Source organism: Podarcis raffonei, chromosome 2, assembly GCF_027172205.1.
Source record: "Podarcis raffonei isolate rPodRaf1 chromosome 2, rPodRaf1.pri, whole genome shotgun sequence".
Classification (NCBI taxonomy): Eukaryota; Metazoa; Chordata; class Lepidosauria; order Squamata; family Lacertidae; genus Podarcis; species Podarcis raffonei.
Window position 1 is genome coordinate 25,407,093 of NC_070603.1, and position 23,490 is coordinate 25,430,582.

At 39.6% G+C, this 23,490-nt stretch overlaps 1 protein-coding gene across 7 annotated transcripts in view; it reads right to left on the bottom strand.

The window, feature by feature from the left end:
• LOC128407262 (cholesterol transporter ABCA5-like) overlaps positions 1-23,490 on the bottom strand; it is a 49,040-nt gene that overhangs the window by 2,427 nt on the left and 23,123 nt on the right. For all 7 annotated transcript variants that reach the window (XM_053375408.1, XM_053375406.1, XM_053375405.1 and 4 more), the window contains 25 exons: positions 23,306-23,425; positions 21,547-21,685; positions 21,349-21,439; positions 20,760-20,899; positions 19,440-19,559; positions 19,140-19,341; positions 17,287-17,459; positions 16,353-16,480; positions 15,847-15,984; positions 15,190-15,303; positions 12,758-12,928; positions 10,846-10,959; positions 10,336-10,470; positions 9,107-9,172; positions 7,669-7,760; positions 6,348-6,471; positions 5,868-5,985; positions 5,683-5,774; positions 4,867-5,042; positions 4,228-4,303; positions 3,676-3,770; positions 2,158-2,277; positions 1,897-2,046; positions 830-909; positions 266-321 (listed from right to left, as the gene is read on the bottom strand). In XM_053375408.1, the coding sequence (XP_053231383.1) occupies positions 266-321; positions 830-909; positions 1,897-2,046; positions 2,158-2,277; positions 3,676-3,770; positions 4,228-4,303; positions 4,867-5,042; positions 5,683-5,774; positions 5,868-5,985; positions 6,348-6,471; positions 7,669-7,760; positions 9,107-9,172; positions 10,336-10,470; positions 10,846-10,959; positions 12,758-12,928; positions 15,190-15,303; positions 15,847-15,984; positions 16,353-16,480; positions 17,287-17,459; positions 19,140-19,341; positions 19,440-19,559; positions 20,760-20,899; positions 21,349-21,439; positions 21,547-21,685; positions 23,306-23,425 (3,030 nt within the window). The remainder of the gene's footprint in view (positions 1-265; positions 322-829; positions 910-1,896; positions 2,047-2,157; positions 2,278-3,675; positions 3,771-4,227; positions 4,304-4,866; positions 5,043-5,682; positions 5,775-5,867; positions 5,986-6,347; positions 6,472-7,668; positions 7,761-9,106; positions 9,173-10,335; positions 10,471-10,845; positions 10,960-12,757; positions 12,929-15,189; positions 15,304-15,846; positions 15,985-16,352; positions 16,481-17,286; positions 17,460-19,139; positions 19,342-19,439; positions 19,560-20,759; positions 20,900-21,348; positions 21,440-21,546; positions 21,686-23,305; positions 23,426-23,490) is intronic.

Below are 23,490 nucleotides of genomic sequence, written 5' to 3' on the forward strand. Positions count from 1 at the left end.
TCTAAGCTAGTATAGGTTTCTAAATCTCCACCAGACAACAGTGCTATACTACAAATCATCTGTACATGTAAACATAGAGGTTTTTCTTCTGGGGGATCAATTCCCAATGACACCTCCCACTATGTGACAAAACATCATTAGGTATGTAACCAATTTATGAATTATAAAATGACAATTTTATTTAAGAAATGTAAATGGAGACACCGCGTTTCAAACTTATTTTCTAGGGCTGGCATGCTCTGTTCTTGAAAAACGGTTAAATTACCTGTTCCAGTGTTGCTTGAGAAAAGCTGTACTCTTCAATATTAAAAGCATGTCTTGCTGTTAGAAATGTTAAAAAGAAGTATTTACAATCATAGGCATCAAAAGAATACATACACACACACAATCAACTAAAATCAGTATGGCCAGAAGTGGCCATAACAGGGTGCAGGAACCCAGCTGTCCTCAATGGGAAAGCCACTGTCAAGTTGTAGTGCAGTTGATTTAAATGTTTAAGGACACTGTAGCCTGCCAAACATACCTTGTGGCTCTAAGGGAATGGCAAGTTTATTTCTCAGGAGGCAATCCTGTGCCTCTTTAAAATGCTCTAACTTTACTATGCCTCACAAAAGCAAGGGAAGAAGGCGACACACGCACCAAGGCAAATGGCCTGGGGGACGATAAAAGCTTGTAGGTAATCTAACGTTTGGATAAAGGAATGTGTTGTTTACATAGTGTTTGGGGACAATGTGGGAGTTTGGCAGGGTGAATTCAGATTACTATGAGATTTGGATGGATAACTTAGAACCCAGTGATGAAGATTCTACTTAGTAAATTGTTGCCTCACCTTCCTCCAGTTTAGAAAAAGATACTGCAAGCGAGTGGACATCTTCCTTTGGAATTTTGTAAGCCAAAACAGAGGCAATGCTGCAACACAACAACAAAAACCAGACACAAGTACATACCACCACAACTAAGCAGAAATGAGAATCACAAAATTGCTTGGAGTAAAGTTGCAGGTGTTAAGCATTTTGTACAATGTAGCCAAACAGGTACAATAACTGAATCAAACTAGAGGTTTTATCTAATAGGAAGGTTTTAGATGGTACGAGAGGGAGGCATTCAAGGTGCTTGCCTAGTTGCCAAAGCATTCACTGATGAAACCTTCCATGTACCAAGTTCCATCTATTTTGAGAATGAAAATGTGTTAACCATAGCAGTACAGTGGTACCTCTAGTTACGAACTTAAGAACAGACCTCCGGAACGATTTAACCTGAAACTGTTCTTAATGGGGCCTCTTGCTGCCACTGCGCTGCCGGCACACAATTTCCGTTCTCATCCTGGGGCAAAGTTCTCAACTCAAGGTAACTCTTCCAGGTTAGCGGAGTTCGTAACTCAAGGTACCACTCTAATTAAGGGTTCTTTCACTCGAACACTATGAGGAGAGAGCTTAAATCAGCACCAGTCTTAGATTTGCACCTCTCTGCTCCCATCACATCAAGAAAATAATAATGGATGATTCAGCCAAGCTGAAGGGGGTGGGGGTAGTGAACTCCATGCCTGGACAGATCCTTGGCACAGCAAATGCTGACAGGAATGCCAGCTTCCTGCCTTCTGCATAGCAAAATAGACAAGGGGAATGCTGGTTACTTTACTATGCCAGTTTCTTTGGTGGGCCTTGGACCACATTTCCAGAACCTCTGGTCTATAAGGTATGTTTCTCTAGTAAGCATTACTCAAAGCCCAAAGTGTACAAGAGCTCTCATAGAAAAATAATACATTTTAGCAATAGTGTTTTCTTTTCTAATTGTAAGATTTTCTCTCTGCTTTTATTTTTAAAGTGATTGCTTGAAAAAAGAATGGTAAGCACTTTTTCTTTTTAATGCTCAGAAACTTCAACTATTGATTTCTACCTTTTCTGGCAACTTGCATTTGGAAAGATGCGCAAAACCATCCTTTGAAGACGCTCCTTCTGCTGTAAATCCGGCACTTCTCTTAATTTCATTTCTAAGAAATATCCTCTGCCAAATTTACTCTTGAGATGTTGAACTGTACCAATGCACCTATCAGTTTTGGGGGAGAGAGACAGGCAAACAAAATAATAGATTTTGGCATTAAATTCGTTTTTAACAATAAAAATCTGAGCTTCTTCACTCAAGATGCCAAGGAAGTACCTTAATTTTCCAGACACCAAGATTGCGACTCGATCACACACAGCCTCTGCTTCTTCCATATAATGAGTTGTCAGAATTGCTGCTCTCTCCTTACTTTTTAAGGCTGCCCGAATTGCTTTCCTATGGTGAATAAGTTACAAATTGTTGCTCTTTCGGTGTGCAGTTACATTTAAAGGGCATAAGATCATTTGTTGGATCTTCCGCAAGTGAGTGGGGGATGAAACAGAGGATTGGAAATGTACAGGCAGTGGTATACTGTGAGTAGCCACCAAATGCATTCTCTCCTCACATTCCCTCTGACATTTAGGGATCATCCAGACTTCCTGTTACGTTGCATTTTCCAGATATAGGTCTGCCTTTTAAAGGCCCATGTCTTAGCGTTTTGCTTTGTTTTTTGTCCTGGTGCTTTCCCTGGGAAAACCAACGTTTTACTGCTGAATCGGAGCAAATGGCAATTCACGTAAAACCCAGTTGCCCTTTGTTCTGATTCAGCGGTGAAATGCAGGCTTTCTTGGGGAAAGCGCCAGGACAAAAAACAAAGCAAAACGCTAAGACATGGGCCTTTAAAAGGCAGGCCTATATCTGGAAAATGCAACGTAACAGGAATGCTCAAAGCTTTAAACCGATGCCTTAGAAACATGGCACAAAAGGCAGTCTGGATAAGCGCTTAGTCGTGACATGCAGCTGGTGCCATGGAAGTTCTGTGAAAGAAAAAGAACAGCCAGTGGGAACAAAGCTACTGTGTATCAACATCAGGCATAGGCAAACTCAGCCCTCCAGATGTTTTGAGACTACAATTCCCATCATCCCTGACCACTGGTCCTGTTAGCTAGGGATGATGGGAGTTGTAGTCCCAAAACATCTGGCGGGCCGAGTTTGCCTATGCCTGGTCAACATGAAAGAGGAAACAGCAAAGAGGGTGGAAAGGATCAGCTAATAGTGTTCCCCAATGCCACACCCAATTCTGACCATAAACTCTTCAGGGGAGAAGGTTTGTTTTAGCCCTGTTTAACATCCATTATATATATATAAATGAATACACCTACAGCATTAATAGGAAGGCAGCCAATAATATGGCATAGATTATCTAAGCACGTATCTTCAAGATATGTATATTGCAAAGATAGAGGGGTGCCTCGCAAGACGAAATTAATCCGTTCCGCGAGTCTCTTCGTCTTGCGGTTTTTTCATCTTGCAAAGCATGGCTATTAGCGGCTATTAGCGGCTTAGCAGCTTTAAGAAAAAAGAAACAAACTCGCAAGACATTTCGTCTTGCGAAGCAAGCCCATAGGGAAATTCGTCTTGCGGAACGACTCAAAAAACGGAAAACTCTTTTGTCTAGCGAGTTTTTCGTCTTGCGAGGCTTTCGTCTTGCGGGGCACCACTGTACAAAAAGGCTGAGCCTACTGTTCAGAAGCAGAAGAGAGATAATGAGCAAAGCATGGTTATAATATAAGCAACGCACACATGTGATATTGCTTTCCACATAAAGGCTCCATGATATTTGAGGTTACTCACCACATCTGCTGTATCCCTACAGGGTCCATACCAGTAGATGGCTCATCTAATAGAGTAACGTTAGGGTTACCAAGCATACTAAGAGCAAAGCATAACTGAAAGAGAAGGGAAGTAAGGGAAGGGTGACCATTATACAGTGCACCATTGGCTGCATTTGAACATTAATGCCAAGCCAAAAATCCTGACTTAAATCTGGGATATGCACAAGTGATGTGCATCATCATGCAGCCCATTTCCTACTACTTTGCTCCTTCCTTCCTACCAGTGGCAGAACAAGCCAAGATTTTTAGCACAGCTTTCCATTGTGAGCAAACCTAGAAACTAGCTTCAAAAGAAGCCAGGTTATTAAGCAATGTTTTTTGGCTTAATGCCCCCTGGCTTGCTTTGGTGATTAACCATAGTTTCTGGGTTTGCACACAATAATAAGCAATGGTTTGTTTTGCCGCTCATATGAAACAAGAATGTGTGGATTCACAGTGGTCATGCATATCCAGGCTTATTGATCCTGGATTTTTGGTTTAGCAATTCAGCTTAAAAACAACAATCAAATACCTTTCGTTTGATTCCTACTCCAAGGTCCTTTGCTCTTTTCTGTAGATGTTCCTTGAGGTCAAGTGCATGGGAAATGCTGGAGAAAAACAAAAGTATACAGTGTTAAACATTCTAAGAAACCAGTATTAGAGAACTTTAGCGTATGCTCATTAGTTCTTTTTCAAGTAAATTACTTCATATGACATTTTGTGTTTTAGCTAGTATTATTTGATCTCCAGTTAACTTTACACTATTTGTGGTTTTAACTGGATTGATCTTCCCTACAGAAATAATCAAGATGTATGCCACAGGTAGCTTAAGTGTTTTTTTAATGGTGTTTTAAGAGATGTGACCAGAAAAGTCTTGCAACCTGACAATTTTGTCTGTAACTTAGACTGTTGACTACAAATTACCTTTCAAACTAGCACAGAAGATTTTGATACATAACAGAAAGCAGAATCTGAACTACAGCTTTCATCAGCCTAAAAATAAAATGATGCAAATTTATGTCTTAGATATATCTGTGTATCTACAAGAATCTGTGTGGTGTGGTTTTTAAGTTGAAGCTAACAACCATTTTCAGGGAGAAATTATACCAAAGTAAGAGAGAAGAAACTTCTCTGAATGTAAACGAAGTGTTTGTTTAAAATATATATTTACCATTTTATGAATTCTTTCATGTTACTTTCACTCATTCCTTTGATAGCACCATAAATTTCAAAATGTTCCTGCAATGTAATATCAGGCCAAAGTGGATTTGTCTGTGGACAGTATCCCATAAATCTCATGGAGCTATCCTTGTTATTTTCGCCTAAAGAATAATCTCCCATCAGCACCTGTGAATATACCAGTCCTTATTCAATATTTTTACATATAGTTTGCAGTTAACATGCAGAAAAGTTGATTGTATGGAAAGTTAAATTTAAAAAAAAAATGACAAGAAATGCTCAGGTTTGGTTTTACTACATGATCACTCTTTTATATACCAGGAGCCATCTGGGATATAGCCTTCCTATGGGAAGTCACAACATCCCAGTGCCTATTTCTGAATCTAAGCCATATATCATATGAACGGAAAATCCATTGTACCCCCTCTAAAAGTGTTAGCTTTAGAAGCAAAGCAAACATGAGTCTGTTCACAACTCTCAACCATGTATTTTAGTAGGTCTTGTGACCCCCCCCCCAGTTCATAGTTCTGAGATTATCCATGAAACCAAAAAGGAGTTAGGCACTGAAAATTCATATGCATGAACATTTCCAATAATGGACACACCACTCTTGCATAATCTTCTTTGGGCATCTAGCTGAGGTTTAGGTATTTACGTGCCAGCTGGAAAGAAATATCCAGAAAAGAGTATGGATCCTCAGTATGAAATAACATTTTTTACCCTCTGAAAAAAAAGGACTACAGCCTGAGCTATGAAACCTGTTCTGGATGGAAGAGGGGGACACTAGCTTCAGGTTGCACTTGAATACCTGGCCTGAGGTTGGTTCTACTTCTCCCACCAACATATTAATCAGTGTGCTCTTCCCAGCTCCATTGGGGCCTAGCAGTCCCATAATTTCTCCTGGAAAAAGAAAAGGCAAACACGTAAAATGTGCAGTTCTGTTTAATGAGATGGTGCATTTTATTTCCCGACTTATTTATTTTTACAACTAACCTTTTTTTACACAAAAAAAGACCTGATTGGTTGCCACCTTCTTGATTTTTCTTCCAAGAAGAAAATCTGTCCTTTCATCATAATCTTTATGTAAATTGCTGACCAAAATGGCAGGTTTCTGGTGAAACAAAAGATAACAGAGCTTAATTAATAACGCACATGGAAAACTAAACCATGCTTTCTTGCTACATGCACAAGTTGAAACAAGCCTGAGCAAAGCCTCAACCTCACATGCTCACCTGTGCAGCCAGGAGAAGGATTTCATGGGCATTTACTTTCAGTTCCCATAAACTTAGCATGTCTTCTGCTAACCAGGGATTGTTAGTTAAACAAGGTGCATAACTCGTGATTTGGAAATTGTGTTTTTTGAAACAGACTATCACTATAAGAGAGGTAAGGCACATCACCCCTTATACAGGTCTTACAGTACGACCAGGTGCCAGTAGGTTCACAGGGTTGATACTGAAGAGCAAGATTTACCTCCTGACAGCTCTGGCTCGTTGTCATCTCCTTAACCCTCAACCTCTCAGCCACAACATCTTCATCCTCATCCTCGTCAAATGGCACATCTGGCGATTTCCTGGCCTTTAGCTTCGCAGGAGTTCTGAAGTTAAGGAGATATATTTAAAATCTGCTCATTGGGACCTCTGAACAGATAGAACTAACAGAAATAATGCCATCAGGTAGACCTACATGAAACCATATTGATACTTCCCTGTCCAATGTGACCTTGTGACAGAATTGGCTAGAAAAACACCTAAAATAGACAAGTGAGATATTTTGCTGGATCAAAGAGTGATTGGGTGAATGAGAAGGTAGCAGCATTCACGCTGCAATCGCTGATAATATCCCATTTATCCCTGATTCAGTTTCTTATGTGCAACAGTAAGAAGAATGCTCTTTCATGTAAGAATCATCACATACCGTATTTTTCGCTCTATAAGACGCACTTTTCCCCCTCCAAAAATTAAGGGGAAATGTGTGTGCGTCTTATGGAGCAAATGCAGGCTCCATGGCTTCAGTGAAAGCAACGTGAAGCCTCCGAAGTGCAGTGGGAGCGCTCCTGCCGCGTTCCAGAGGCTTCACTTCGCTGGAGAGCTGCTACACATCTTTCCCTCTCTGTGCAGCACCCCTTCAGCGAAGCAGGAGGAGAAATGGAAGCGGCTCTGTTTCTCCTGCCGCTTTGCTGAAGGGGCGCTGCGCAGAGAGGGAGAGAAATGTTTTCCTTTGTTCTCCCCCTCTAAAATTAGGTGCGTCCTATGGTCGGGTGTGTCCTATAGAGTGAAAAATATGGTACTCAATCAGCTAAAGAAATAGTTGGATGATGGGTGGGTGTTCAGAGAAGCTGTGCGAAGGTTTTGTTTTCCTTCTCATTCTAAAGCATATTTGAAGTGTTTGACTTGGGAGAAAGTTCAAATAAACTCTCTGGTGCTGATGGCTACAATATATTTGTCTGATCCACAAACTAGGAAAGCATACACATTATTTTGTGTTATTTTAGTTTTCCTAATAAAGTAGCGTCAGAAAGAATGTCAAGGACACAACTCTTAGATCGTGAACAGAAAAAGTTGTGGCATTGCAAGGATTCCAGGGCAAACTCTTGGACTCCAATTGCTTCACTATCGTCCCTAAAAGTATTGCCTATCTAAGTAATAACTCCAGCCCTCCCTTAAGCCCTCAGCAAGTGATCACTTCTCCATGGACCAAGAAACTTTTAATGTATATACTTTGTTGCAGTTCACTACTAACTAACTCTGCCTTGGTGTAGTAATTTCAGTACTGTACATAGAGGCATACCAACCTGAAAAATGGGTCATTTCTCATTGATTTGCCTCCACATTTAACCTCAAGATAGCGTAGAAGGAAGAGCCAAATGACACATTGCAAGTAGGGCTAAAAGAGAATAAAGGAATAAGCACGTTAAATAAAATGGATTTTCTCCTTTGCAAAGGACCCTAGATGCATCCCCCCTCTTGGATTGCACATTGCTCCACTCTCTTCCCACAAAACAGTGTAAGTTAGAGCCAGTGTGGTGTAGTGGTTAGAGTGCTGGACTAGGACCTGGGAGTAAGGTAAAGGTAAAGGGACCCCTGACCATTAGGTCCAGTTGTGGCTGACTGGGGTTGCGGCGCTCATCTCGCTTTATTGGCCAAGGGAGCCGGCGTACAGCTTCCAGGTCAAGTAGCCAGAATGACTAAGCCGCTTCTGGCGAACCAGAGCAGCACACGGAAACGGCGTTTACCTTCCCGCCAGAACGGTACCTATTTATCTACTTGCACTTTGACGTGCTTTTGAACTGCTAGGTTGGCAGGAGCAGGGACCAAGCAACGGGAGCTCACCCTGTCGCGGGGATTTGAACCGCCAACCTTCTGATCGGCAAGTCCTAAGCTCTGTGGTTTAACCCACAGCGCCACCCACGTCCCAGTAGGACCTGGGAGCCCAGGGTTCAAATCCCCACTTGGCCGTGAATCTCACTGGGTGACCTTAGGCCAGTCATTCCTTCTCAGCCTTACCTACCTCACAGGGTTGTTTAGAGGATAAAAGGGGGGAGGGAGTAAGTGTGTATGCCACCTTGAACTCTTTGAAGAAAAAGTAGAATATAAATACAATGATAAATAAAATATTATTTATTTATTTATTTATTTATTTATTTATGTATCACACTTCACATGAGGCTTCACAAAGCAATATATACAATACAATTAAGACTGATGGAGCATCTTAAGACCTTCATTACATTTCCCTTTCTGCACCCATCTGTCAGTTGTCTCCACAACTATTTATTTATTTAAGCAATTAGGAGGACGCCTGAACCCAGCTTGTGCTAAACATCCTTCAATATCATTTATATGCCACAGTGGTGGGAGTTTCAGGAATAGTGCATCAAAAATGGCTGATCTTCAGCTCGTGTTAGAAGCAAGACTAGTTGCACCAGCATACACTTGCTTCTATCTTTTAGCAAAATAACTCTAAAAGAACCCTTTAAGCTCAGTTTAATGACCATGATTACAGCCATGTCTTCCCCGGCCAGGGGATCAAATATGACCCAAGAGGCAGCTTTCTCTAAACAATGCTCACCTGCCCCACACCTTTTTGTAAACCGCTTTGAGGTTTTTTACATGCAAGTAGTATATACATTTTATGAAATAAAATAAAAACAATAACACCTTATCATTACATGTAAAAGTGTATCCAGACAACCCATCTCTTAAATTCTTAGGGGAAAATATGGTGCCTACCGCTATTGTTGAAACCAATAGCCTTTCTGTATTTCTTTCCATATTTCGACCAAGCTTCTCTGCTACCTAACAATATAGAAAATGCTTATTTCAATATTTCCCCCTTCATATTTCTACTAGTCATTCTGAGTTCATTTTTTTAATATTACCATTTAGAAAATGCTTTTACAATGCTTTTCGAAACAATTAATTTCTTTGAATTATTTCTTCCACAAACTGATTTTTGCAGGAAGCTCATCAAAAAGCATACATTTTTACAACGAACCAACCTGATTTTCCTTGTTTCAAAGAGAGCATCAAAATACAAGAAAAACAGTAGATTTCATTTAAGTACAACTTAAATAAAAGCAATATGTGGACAACATAACTAGATCAAAAAGGTGAGAATCAACACTTGGTACAATGCTTTAATGAATAGGCTGGTGTTGAAACTCCATCAGTGCTGGTACAACTTGCATCTGAGAGGGGAGGGCATTCCAAAGTCAGGGGTCACTACTGAGAACATCTATCTTGAACTGCTATCTAATACTGTATTTAAGCGAATCTAATGCACAATCAAATCTAAGGCGCACCTCAATTTTCAAAACCTTGAAACTAAAAAAGCATTTGCTAGTGAATGCAAATATGCCATCAAATCTAACACGCACCCTAATTTTCACAGTGCAATTTGGCCAGGAAATATGTGCATTACATTCGAGTAAATATGGCACCTCTCATAATCCATGGTATTGTAAAGAAGATCAGTCTACTGCTGACTAGCAGAGGGTATACACTAGCTGGTTTGATTCAGAATTGTGTTTGACAAACCAAACTATTGCACCCCCTGTCCACCAAAATAAGAAAATAGCTTAAGTAATTCCAATACACATGGAGGCCAACAGGGCTGGATGGAAGGACACCTTGACCCAATCCACATGCCTACCCTGAATCCCAACACAAAGTGGATTTCAATCTGAATTACCCTTTTATTGGAATACCCCTAAAATCAGATTGCTATATCAAATGCTATATATGAACAGTTGTTGTTTGCAAGAAATAACAACAACCTGTTTCCCACCTTTCAAAATAGTTCAGTTTCTTGATCCCAGCTATGGTTGCCCATAACTAGTCTTAAGTCATGTAGTGAGTGATGTGGAATGAAATTTTAATTAAATGTATTGCCTCCTGCACACCAGACTTTTGAAACTACAGACAAAATTTATCACTGTTTCAGTTCACTGCAAACTTACCTCAGTTAGAGAAATGAGACACCCAATAAGAGGATATATTGGGATGAAGATAGAAAAGCATGTGTGAATTATAATTGCTATTGCGTACGACTGAATAAAAGCTACATCAATAACAATAACACAAATCAAGGCTACCTGAAAAGGGAAAAGAAATAAAGATAATTACAATAAAAATAGAGCACCATTTGATTTCTTTTTATCCATCTTTAAAAAATGTTGTAGCATTCATTTGCATGTGGGCTACTGAAAAACCAGCTGTATAGATTGCTTTTGCTAAGAAAGCAAAAAGTAATATCCAGAATAAAAGGAACAGTAAATAGTGCCTAAGAGACAAATAATTAATTCTGCAAAGTATGGTTTCATGCTGCACAGCAAACTATGCACTTGCAGGACTGAGCTACAACCCAAATGAAAAAAAGACATATAATTATTTCTTAAATAGAACAATCAATTAAAATACTAAATTGCATTAACTAGGAAAGATGTATCAAGTACTGCACTTTTACTTACTGTTGAAAAAATTAATGACCAAAATTCTTTGGTGTTTTGTATTGTTTTGAAGGTGAAAGAGACAACATAATGGAACAGAATTACCGATGGTACGTAGCCAATAAGGCACAAAACCTGCAGGAGGGAAATTAAATTTGAGTTATGCATAACATGAAAACACAACAAAATGATTAAGAACACAGAATACAATCCAATCTGTCACCTTTCCTGAGGGAAGGTGACTCAGGTTATAGAGCTCAATGTAGGCATGTTTCATATACAGTGGTACCTCGGTATAAGAACAGTCCTATTTACGAACAATTCAGTTTACGAACTCCGCAAAACCGGAAGTAGTGTCCCGGTCTGAGAACTTTACCTCGGTCTAAGAATGAAATCTGAATGGTGGAAGGGCACTGACAGCAGGAGGCCTCATTAGGGAAGGCACGCCTCGGTTTAAGAACAGTTTCGGTTTAAGAACGGACTTCCAGAATGGATTGAGTTTGTAAACCGAGGTACCACTGTACATATATCAGAACTTCCATACCCTACAGAGCTGGGTGTGTGGACTACAAATGGTCATAGCCTGAATGCAGACTTCAGGAAGAATGGGGATCTATGTATGGGAGGCACACATGGGTCTTGTGGGTAGCAATGTCATGGGATGTAGCAGAGCAAAACGTTAAGCACACCTGCAAAGAGGAGAAGGTAGAGCTAATTAGGGTTCATGCTCTTAGTTTTTGTCAGGTGAAAGTTTGTGCTTTACTTAGGGCTGCCTGAAAAGAATAAGGGGTTATATCCAATGTTAGTCATACTCAGAGAAGACCCACTGAAATTAACAAACTCAACTAATCAGAATGAGTACAAGTATGATTTGGTTGGTTGACACCCAAAGCAGTGGGCAGCGTACCTCCCTATAAGAGCAGTCTTCTGCACTCTCCAGACACAAACAAATGCCCACATGGCTTCAACCTTCAAACTACAAAGAGTGTCTCCTTTCTCAGGTCCCACTGTAAATAAAAGACCAACTTTGCCCCCCCCCAAAAAAAGCTCTACAACTTGAAATATGGCAGCCATAGGATACCCTGCAATGTTTTGCAAATGAAATCAGGGGTCATATTTTTAATACAAAAACAAAAAAGGAAATACAAAGACTCCCTTAATTACTGCACATTATTGAAAGTTCCTCACTACCTGCAGTGTGTTGTATTCATTTACAGTGTTACCATCTGCTCCTATGCCAATTTAAAAGCCAAAAGGTTGATGGTTCTTTGGTTAAAAGTAGAGCAGAAAAACGTAAGTTTTTATTTATTTATTGCAGGATGTTTGAAATACACTTCAGTGAGTGCAGCATGTAAAATGGCAGGCAATGCCATTACGCAGGCAATTTCTGCTTTATGTTCACTTTGCTGCTCTGTTGATTTTAGTAATTATGTGGCTTGTGGCTTGCTGTACTCTGTAAGATGCTTTGGGAACCTCCAAGTTGAATACAGTGTTATTCTGCTTTTGTAATAAATAAAATAAAATGGTGCCGTGGGGAAGAATCTTTACTAGGGCTGAAGAAGGGCAGTTCTGCCGGCTCCTGCCTACCTGGGCAGTTAATTTTTATTCTTTGTGGATGGTGCAGCAAAGAGTCCTGGATCAGTTCCTCCAAGGGAAACAGACTGATTTTTGATCCAGTGGCTCCATCGCTAGCCCTATTCTTCCCTTCCAAGGTTCCAGGTATTCCTGCCAGCATTAGTTTAGTAATTCCTGCCCGCACCTTCAACAGGTGCAGTGGGGTTTTCCATGGCAACAGAGTTCCTTCCTGCCATAGGGAAATCTTTTCTGAATCCTACTGGATTTCTGTTGTTGAGGTGACGCCAATAAGGGGAGCAAGGAACGGATAAAAGTATCATTAAGGGGGCATTAAGCCAAAAAAGAAAACAAAACTTACCACAGCAAGAGCCTCCTCAGGGGAAAAAATAATCCCATGGTGTACTATGAACAAGATTCCGACCATCAGAAGGAGAATAATATAATATAAAAGAATGTCAACTAGTGCTTGCCCACACCAGTAAGCAGATGGATAAAGACCTGATAATTTAAGTTGAGTATAGGCTTTGATCTGCAAAGGTGCAAAAAATAAATGAAAATCCAGGTCAAATATGGGGAATGGCAGGAAATCCAGCAATTGTACTTTTGCTTTTGATATGATCTGGAATGAACTATTTTTAAAAAATACAGTACAAAACATTCTATGGGTTCACCCACACTTCTTGTACTTTCTAGATACGGGTCTGAGTGGCTTTGGCTTGCCACTTTCCCCAGGAAAACCCACTCTTCAGCACTAAATCAGATCAAACAGCAACCAGATTTTCGGCAGATTGCTATTTGTTCTGATTCGGTGCTAAACTGTGGGTTTTCCTGGAGGAAAGTGGTGGACAAATGGAAGTGTGATTGAGCCCTTGGCCACTAGCTTATCTGTAGGGCTGGAACATAAGGTTTTCTAGAAGAAAAGCATTGGGAACATACACCAAGAGTCCTTCTAATTTAATTGAAACAAGACACCTCAAACATCCCTAACTGATGAATGAACCAAGATGGAGGAAGAACATATCCTATTAAGAAAATTAAAATGATCTACAACTAGGGAGCAGCTCAAAGAAAAGTGCAGCAATGGCAGAGAGTCCTGCACACCAGGGAGTACTTACCTCCCGAAATTTCATGGGTGAAAATAGGGACATTCCTGTACAGGAGTGGGTAGGGCTAGGGGCGGAGTCCAGCAGCTCAGCAGTGTGGTTTGGCAGACAATAGCAGGGCCAACACAATCCAGAGTCAAACGTGCCACAAGGAGAAAGCAGGAACTAATATGCATGCAAGCAGGTGGCTCCAGCTGGCAAAAGCAGGGAGGCAAGCCACAGGCTACAAGGCAAATCAAATGCATAACACACACACATATATATGCACTATATTTCATTTATATCATCTAGAGGACATTAGTCCTGTTTTACAGTGGGGCACAACAGTGAGTACCTAGTCCAATGACAGTCACTGAAGGTAATATTAAATATTAAACATTAACAATAGCAAGCAACAAATAAAGGTAATGCCTGCAGCCTCCCACCCAGAGACACTGGAATTAAGAAGCTTTATTTATTCTTTTTCATCCTATATGGCTGGCAGCATGGGATCATGGGATCAATAGGCCATTGCCTGCACAGTCCTAGTTAGGAATATTGAGGTCAAATGCAATTAGATGATTTTTTTAAAAAAGGATAAATGTAAGCAGCATTTAGCCAAATTATATACTCCCATTTAGACTCTGATGTCTACTCTGAAGTAAATCCCATATAACTCCATGTGGTTTACTCCCAAGTAAAAGTAATGAATAAAGAGGTTGCAACCGCAGTTACTATAGCTGTGGTTTTCAGAGAGCCAGAGGGTGGGATCCAAAAAGCCATTTGTGAAAAGAGAAAATGTTTGCTAACTTTTGTGGGCAAGCTAGCAGAAGACTTCTCAACAGTGTACACCACCACAATATATCGGGAGTTGTGTTATACTACAAGAAACATGGTGTGTAAGGAAGATACAGGCTTTTGGATCATTTCCATCTAAATAATTACTTTTATGCCAGTTTCTTTGTAAGTAGTGAAACAAGCAGTTATGCAAGCATCTGCAGAGAATATATGAAAATTTGGCTAGAAGTTTTTAAATTTGTGTTTGCTCTCTGAACTTAAGGTTTGGTCAACACAGGCATACATGGTGCAAAAAAACCCAAAAACAAGACACATAGAAAAGAAAAAGAAAAGAAACATAGTTGCATCATTAAAATTAAGAGAGCAGGTATAGTTTTTTCCCCTGAGATTGAATAACGGGACAGTTTGGGTGGTAGTAGCAAAGGCGTAGTTTGAGGAAGAAAAAGCAAAGTGACTCTTGATGATTGGTAAAATGAAAGTTCACCAGAATGATCTGTAATTTCCACCTGAGTCCTAGTGTGGCAATGAATTTGAACCAGAATATCCTACTAATCAAACCCAATAAATAAGCTCTTTCGAATGCAGCATGACAACCAGGCCAAGTTATGACAGCATAGTATCAATTAGCTGAACAATACTATTTGGTAACTATGTTGAACAGAGGAGTTATAAATATTGCTGCTATTTCCTTATTCTAATTGAACACTTTTACGTACAACCATATCTGCCCTGAATTGAATTGATTCACTACAATGTATGAAATCAGTTAAAGTAAGTTACGATGCCAAATAGGTGGTGACTCCGGATTTTCTCTCTGAGGAATTTGGTCTGAGGAATCACTGTGTTGAACCAATGTATAGGACATTTCACATTGCTTTTTTTAAAAAAGTATGTTCTAATACAAAGTTACCCTGTGGTTTTCTGCATTGTCCATGGAAAAATATGATGGCAATCCAGTTATTGTGACTCCTACTGTCAAAGCTTGAACAACCAGCACCATTATGAAACCTCTGTCAGTGATTTTCTGCAAAATAACAAATTGCAATATTAGAATACAAAGGGAAAAAACCCACTGTGAAATATAATTTTAAGGTTTTTTTGGGGGGGTGTCTAACCGTGGCTTGATAAATCAGTCTGTTTTTGCTATATTTAGTTTGCAGTTATATAATCTGACATATTTGAGCTGTGAAACTTTAAAGGTTTTTTCATTTTTAATTAAGGTTACCAGACGTCCCCATTTCCCGGGGACAGTCCCTGGATTTACAAATCAGTCCCCATACAAAATCTATTGAAGTTGAGAAGCATCCCCGGATTCATTGAAAAAAATCTGGTAACCTTATTTTTAATTCTTTTGAAAGACAGTACAATAAAAGTTTGAAAACTAAAACTAATAAATAAAGGGCTGCAAAACAGGGAATACCTGGGAGACCACAACACATGGCATTTAAAACATGTTTGGTTTTGGAGATCACGTCATGCAATCCAATATACACAAAGGCCACCTTGTCATGAACTGGAATGCAACTTCATTTTACAAGAACTTTTTTTGGACTTTGTATTTACTCACTTGGAAGAACGAACTACTCCAGACATGGATGTTTTCTGTTACATTTAAATTGTGCAGATACAGATTGCTAATGATATTCATCATAACTGGTAAGGAATGTTTCATGGTGCAGTTAAAAGCAGCTGTAAAGATGTAGCTCTGAAAACAACAACAAGAAAAAGAGCATAATCAGCTACAAATCTCTAGTGCCACCGTTCCTCCCCCCTAGCACTTTATGTGCTGATGGAACAACACCAGGGCAGTCTGGGAGAAAGGAAATGACATGTGAGCTATTAAAGAAAACTCTGTGAGCTTTGATCTTGCCACTGCTGCTGACACCAAGGCTGACAGTGAGGAAAAAGGAAAAAGACCTACCGCCCTGTTTCTAAGGCGAGTTCCCTCTTCAAATTTCAAAACCTCCCCTATCCCACTTGGGAGGAAAATTCATTTTGCACCCCAACTCCCTGCCAGCAAACAGAACCAATGCCCACATAGAACCAATATATTTAACCTGCATTTCTTCTCACCTTGCCTGTATGAGATACATTTAATGCTCCATTGTGGGGAGCAATCGATACATAATCACTGCCATTGAATATTTCTGTGTGTACATTCTGGCTTATGAGTGAGCTGATGATGTCATCAATGTCTGACCCTAGGTTGAGACAACAAAGAAAGTTGAAAGGTTAGTCTTACAGGCACAAAGATTCCTTGCATGCAAAGAGTTTCCCCATTCCCTGCTATGCCAAAGATACATATTATTATTGAACATTTAGAGTTAGCACTGGTATTGCAGCAAACAAGAAGGCTCATGTTCTCCAGAAGTCCCGTATAAACATCAAAATATCCTTAGAGTTTTAGGGTGAATTCCAATTAAGTCATACTCAGACCCAACACATTGAAATAAATGAAAGTTAATTATTTGAGTGGGTCTGCTTTGTGCATGACGGAGATCAATACTCTTGAAGCACTGACAATATGTGTATATATTCTCTCTCTCTCTCTCTCTCTCTCTCTCTCTCTCACACACACACACACACACACACGAACTGTGCTGTCATGTAATCACTATAATTATGAAATAATGTTGCTTATTTTATTGATCTATTTTTAAATATTTATACCCTGCCCACTAACTGATGCTGCTGTAAAGCTTTCAGCTTTTTGGTAAAAAATCAAACTATTTAAAGTCTGTTCCATGAAGTTGACCAGATACAATTCTAGAAACATATCTTTAAATTCAATTTGTGATTGAATGGGGTGGGGGAATCAAACCAGACTTGCCAGAGGGCTGATTTTTCTACCTGTCTTCAAGCTAACCATTCATTACACTGATTGCTGTTAAACTTAATTACACTTTTAATTTATTCCTACTGTATGTCATACAGTAAAAATAAAATAAAATAATGAAATGCCAGATGGTGAAATGAATAAAAGCAAATAAATTGAAAAGTAACTTACCAGTGAAGTTCTGAACAAGGAGACTGCTTTTGTATTTATGATGAGTTTCATTTGGTTTAAGAAAGTATAAGTCTGGAGAAAACGTAACAGGAACCACTGCATTTTTGAAGTATTGCCGATACATATTGAACATATAAATCTCAACACCAAGGAACACTGTTAATAGCAAAAACCTGAAATAAGAAGAAAAAAGTACATGTAAGGCTGGTACAAATTAGAGTAAAGAATTGTGACCTTTAGAGCAGAGGTAGACTGAATAGCCATCATCCATAGTATTTATTTATTTAATTTAACATAATCTGTATGCTTTTTAATTTATGTAAAACCTCTAAGTGACTTTGCATTGTTTTACTGGAAACACTAATCTGTCTTAAGTTTATTCAATACAAAACACATATACAAAATAACTTGAGGATGACAAGCATGTACTCTTCCGCAGTAACAAAGGAAAGGACCTTGCTAGATCAGAACCAGGTTGACCTGCTCAAGCATTCTCTGTAAGAATCTCCTTAAACTGTATCCACTGGTAAAATTGGCTGCAATCCCTGCTCTGGATGACAAGTCATTAAATAATGATTTCACTCATCCACATACTAAAAGTACAAGCCTGTAAACAGCTACACTGAGACAGCAGTCCATGAGTATATCTAAGGCACCTTGTGTGGTATTTAAAAAAGTTCAGAAAGGTGAAGGGACAGGGAGTGTTATTGACAAGCTAGCATTATAGTCAGAGGGCTTATCCACACTTACCTTCTCCCTGCTCTTTCGAGGCACAGGTCTGTGCTTGTGTTTTATTTTTTATTTTGTCCTAGAGCTTTCCCCATGAAAACCCATTATTTAGTGCTCAAGCAGAGCCAATGCCAAGTTAGGTTTTCCACACATTGACGCTTGCTCCAACGGAGCTTTAAAGAGCAGGTTTGTGTGGGGAATGCTCCAGATTAAAAACAAAAACAGTGCTCAGACCTGCAGCTTTAATGCACAGATCATGCCTTGAAAGAGAGGAAAGGTAAATGTGGATAAGCCCCCAGTCTCAAGCAATAGCCATCTGTCCCTCTCGGAGCATGACATGAATGCAATCACTTATTTTCCTTCCGTGGGCTCCTTCTCTTTGGATTGTTAAAACATAAGACGGAAATGTTTCCTGAAGTTCACGTGTAAGATTTGGTAAGAGAACTTGCAGCCAAATGTGATGTTTGATGATGCAATTTCTTTTCAAACGACCCTATCCTTGTGAATGCTTCATATTGCGCAGATTGAAATTTGCCACTTCCTCACTGGAACTTCTTTTCAAACATTTTTTCAGGATGTGGCAAGCTGCCCTCTTGAAGGGCATTAAGTATTCACACAGATATTGCTGGCAAAGATGAGGTGGGTCAGAAATAATCTAATATAATAAGGCTGAATGAACACACAAGCCCCAACTATCTCCTGGCTTCTCCTTGGCACACTAGAACATTATAGGGATTAGGAGGCATGCATACATGTCCCTTGTGTTTCTCAAGCACGCATGCATGTATGTACACTCTCCCTCTCTTTTCTGGATGCTAGCTATTTGACTCCCAAATTTAACTTGCACTAAGAGATAAGGGAAAACGACACAGACCTTCCACTCTCCAAAATGATGCAGCGTGCTGCTTACATGTGTGTATCATAGGAAGCACTGAAGAGACTCAATAGCAAATCCTCCACACACACATGCTGTACTCACTATTTCCCTATCAGGTGCTGCAACACAAGGCGCCAATCAGATGCAGCCTTCACTCTGGGCTGTGGTCTGTTTTAACCTTTTAACCTATTTCCGTTTCTGACTCTCATACATTTTGGACTAAGAAACAGAAAGCCAAGATGCTTACACTTCCGTGAGTGATTTGATGTCACGTTTGAAATTAAGAAAATGAACTTTTGCCAGAGTAGAGACCTGTTTTTTCCAAAGAGACTTATTGCTTAGTACACACGATTTTGTCTCAGATAGCATTAGCAGGCTTTGCTCTAACTCATCCATAGATTTTGCATCCATTTCATCTTCAGCTTGCTCCGAGTTAAATGCACTGAAATCTAAGGAGGGTAACAGGTTAGGCAACTTAGAATTTATCCCTCATCACCAAATCATTGATCTGTAATGTACTACAAGAAGGACTGTCATTGATTCTCACCTGTGTGGTTAATTTCAGCTTCAACTTCCAGCTTGAGGAACACATCTTCCAAGGTAGTCATGGAAACGCCATAAGAAATAACACCCAAATGGGAATGCATGTCTAGATCAGCAAACAGTGCTAGAAGAAGAAGAAGCAGGAATAGATGTGGTAATAGTAGCAACAGCCGCCGCCGCCGTGCTACTGCTTGGAAATAGAAATACAGGAAGCTGTCTTATACCATTGATCAATCCCTACCTACAGCAGGGATTGGATGCATTGCTGATGGATGGGATTGCTGACGGGTCAATCACCTGACATCACCGTGATGTAATCAAACCATGCAGGCAAACAAACTGGGCTTTGCAAGTGCCTGCAAACAATTCAGCAGGGAGTTGCATCTTTACCTTCCCTCAGAGATGTTCAAGGAGACGTTGACTAAACATTAGGAATAACTTTTTGATGGCAAGAGCTGTTTGACAGTAGAATGGACTACTTCCGGAGGCGGGCGGACTCTCCTTCACTGGAAGTTTTTTAACAGAAGTTGGATGGCCATCTGTCAGGGATTCCTTAAGCTATGACTCTTGCACTGTAGGGGATTGAATTAGATGACACCCCTCCACACACACTACGATTCTATGACTGCATATCATATATGGCATGAGGGGTGGAACAGGCGAGTGTGGTTTAGAGAAAAATAGCCTGCCTTGAGTACCAAATTAGGTATCTGGATGGGTGTATTATGTCTCTCTGCTGGTCTACGATAACAGTGGGTCTCCAGGGCTTCAGACACAAGTCTTTCCCAGCCATACCTGATGGTGCCAGAGATTTCTGCATGCAAAGTTTATTCTCTCCCACTGAGCTTTATAGCTATTACATTTCTTGCAATCATGTTGCCTTATTTCTGTTTGCCGTTGAGTGTAACAACAAAAAAGCCTTTGGTGCCACTATTGTTTAACGATTGCATATAGTGTAACAGTTCAAAGTCACATGAAACAAAAGGTGAATGTTTTCCTTCATTTATGAGAGTGTCAAAAATGTGTCTGAAATTGAGGGTTTTTTGTTGTTTTCTGGGAACTGTCTTGCTACTATATAATTTTTATTAAAAGCTTGCCAAGGAAGGAAGGAAGATTACAAAAAACAAAACACAAACCAAACAACATAGTTTGGGGTGTTTTGACCCCTTTCACAATAAATACCATCTCTTTTCCTTGCATAGCAGGCCCAAAACCTATGTTATTTCTCTTGAAGTCCATTTCAATTTAGTTTTCCATGAATTTCATTATTTTCCTCATCTACTCTCCAATTTTCACTGGTGTTCAAAGGGGAGATGAGGTGTACCTGAAAATTTGTCCATGTCGTTAAAAGGTAAGGCATACACAAGCTGCTCTTCAGTCTGCTTTAACAAACTGGCTCCAGGGATATGCTGCTTGATCAAAAATGCTGTGCCTTCCGTGTTACAGTACCTGTCTATTTGCATACTAAGGAAAAACAAACACACACAATGTTTAATTATTTTTTACAAGGTGGGACTCTATGGTCTGTTTGTTTTTTAAGTAACAAAAAGAACATATTGTAAACCAATTTAACATATAAACGTTATTTTCTTAATCCAAATTTTATTCAGAATGCAATCCTGTACTCACTTACCTGGGAGTAAGTAGTATTAAATTTAGTGGGAACTCTGAGTGGATAGACATAGAATTGTTCTGTCAAATGCTTTTTTATAACCTTGTGGCAGTTGCTTTGTAGTGATAATTAAGAAAGAAAATAAGGCAGTATGAATCAACTAGTGTTCATATTTACCAGGTTTACTCATTGCTATTATACTTCCAGCTAACTAAACTGGGTGTTTTTTAAGTCAGTTGTAAAATTCAGGCAAAGTGGAAAATAAAGAACACATTGAAATAGACTTTCAGACTACAGATACCTCAAGCGGTAGCCAATTCCCCATTTTGTTTTAAGGAACAGAGAGGAGCCAAGGCATTTCAGCATTCCTTGAGAAATCACAGCTTTCCGATCTAGAAGCAAGAACAGAAGGTACCTTCAGTTATATCAGTTCATACAGCGACAAACTGGCCATATTACCAAACTGGTACTAACACAAAGACCCCCAAATTGCACTTGCCAGCAACAATGTCTGCTTCTTCCATGAAATGGGTACTGAACACAGTCACTCGAGTGGCTTTTCCATTTTTCAGGAGGTTCCAAACTGTTTGCCGTGAACATGGATCCATGCCAGCGGTTGGTTCATCTAAGAGTAATACCTAAATATTGGCCATGGAAAACAATGGAACAGCTATTCATTTTGAAAGTAACAGTTATCCCTTATCAATAATATCGTTTATCATTATCATCACTTCTATCAGATATGTGAACAGTTTGACCAGATAAGATCCCAAGAAAAAAGCTCAACAACTTTTGTGTCTGGATTATTACTTTTTGAAATATGGCAACCCTACTGTTTCCTCAAGCACATTGTCTCCTGTTATTGTAAGTTTTTATTTCACGGTCTCAGTCTGCCTGCCAGTAGTTTGGGAATATACTAAAAATAAAATAATTTTTAAAACACTCTGCTTCATGAAACATATCCTGTTCAGCTCCTGCAAACTGAGAAGTCTCATACACCCACATGCCCACACCCACCCCTTATAATAATTACGACAAATCCATTCCTACCAAAAGAAACACAGTCCAGAAGTACAAATCAAACAACATCAGAGATTCTGGCATTATTCTCATTAACCTTTCCATTAGTAAAGAACTGCAAAAACTCTGGGGAGAAATTTGGATGAGAAATGTTGGCATCATTCCAAGAGCAATGTAGATGTAGTGACATAGACATTCTTCAGTGCTATCACCACTTCTGATGGGCTGTGAATGGATCTTTAGCTCATTTCTTATGTTATTCTAGAAGCCATTTCAGCATAGCCATGTTGATGTGGGAAAAGACGATCAGAAGCCCTAGCCCACACCGTCTGGTGTTATGTATAAAAGTGCCTAAGATGCTTTCACAAAGTAGTGGGAAGAGAGCTACAAACAACTTTGCTTGGAATTATCCTAGGAGGCTTCAAACACTCAGAGGGAGGGGATGTAATAGGCCTCCGGGCCTCGTGTTATGTAGGATTGCCTCAAATAAATATGAAGCTTAAATATGACTTAAATACATATGCAGCTGCTAAACTGGCTCTGATCAGTAACAACGAGGAAATGTAAACCAACGACCTCAGTGTTGGTAACAGGAAGTTGAGGACTATATGGCAAATGCACAAAGCCATATTATGACCAATCAAATGTAGTAGTACAGTTGTAAAGAAATAAGTAATGCAAGCAGGTAAATATAGGTGGTTAACTCTGATGAAACATCCCCATTCCACAACAACACTTGACATACAGTTGGAAATACAGCTCCAGCAAGGCAAGCATCTGGCTCATAGATCTCTTGCTAGACTGTCCCAGTGGCCCTGCCCATATTTCTGGCATGGTTGGTACTGAGAGATGGGCAAGCACGTTGTCAGAAATGAACAGGAAGGGACTACCTTGATCCATTTCAACTAGAGCTGGAATAGCTCCCCAACAAACTAGGATTTGAAGACAGATACCCCTTAACCAATTTGCAGACTAGACCTGTGGTTCACACTGAAATCTGCATCCTTCTGGATTCCTTTAACTTTGTGAGATGCCACTATAAGACAGTCAGATGCTTCTATCTCTAGTTTCAACAACTACTAGAATGGGTGCACAAATCTGCATAATAAATATGCCATGTAACTGATTCTATATATCTACTACTTTTCCATAGAAGCAGTGCAGAGAAACACATTTCTTGTAAAGAAATTACATATTATTGCTGCATCAATCAACCGTTTTGACCTTCTGGTGCTTACCTTTGGATCTCCAAGAACTGCAAATCCAACCGACAGTTTTCTTTTCTGTCCTCCACTTAGTTTTTTAGCTTGGTTATCTTTAAAGGGGTGCATATCCAAATCGAGTAAAACTTTCTGGACCTTAAACCAAGGACAAGAAGTATTTCATGTTAAATGCCCTATCCTTAAGGCTCAAGATGGCTTGC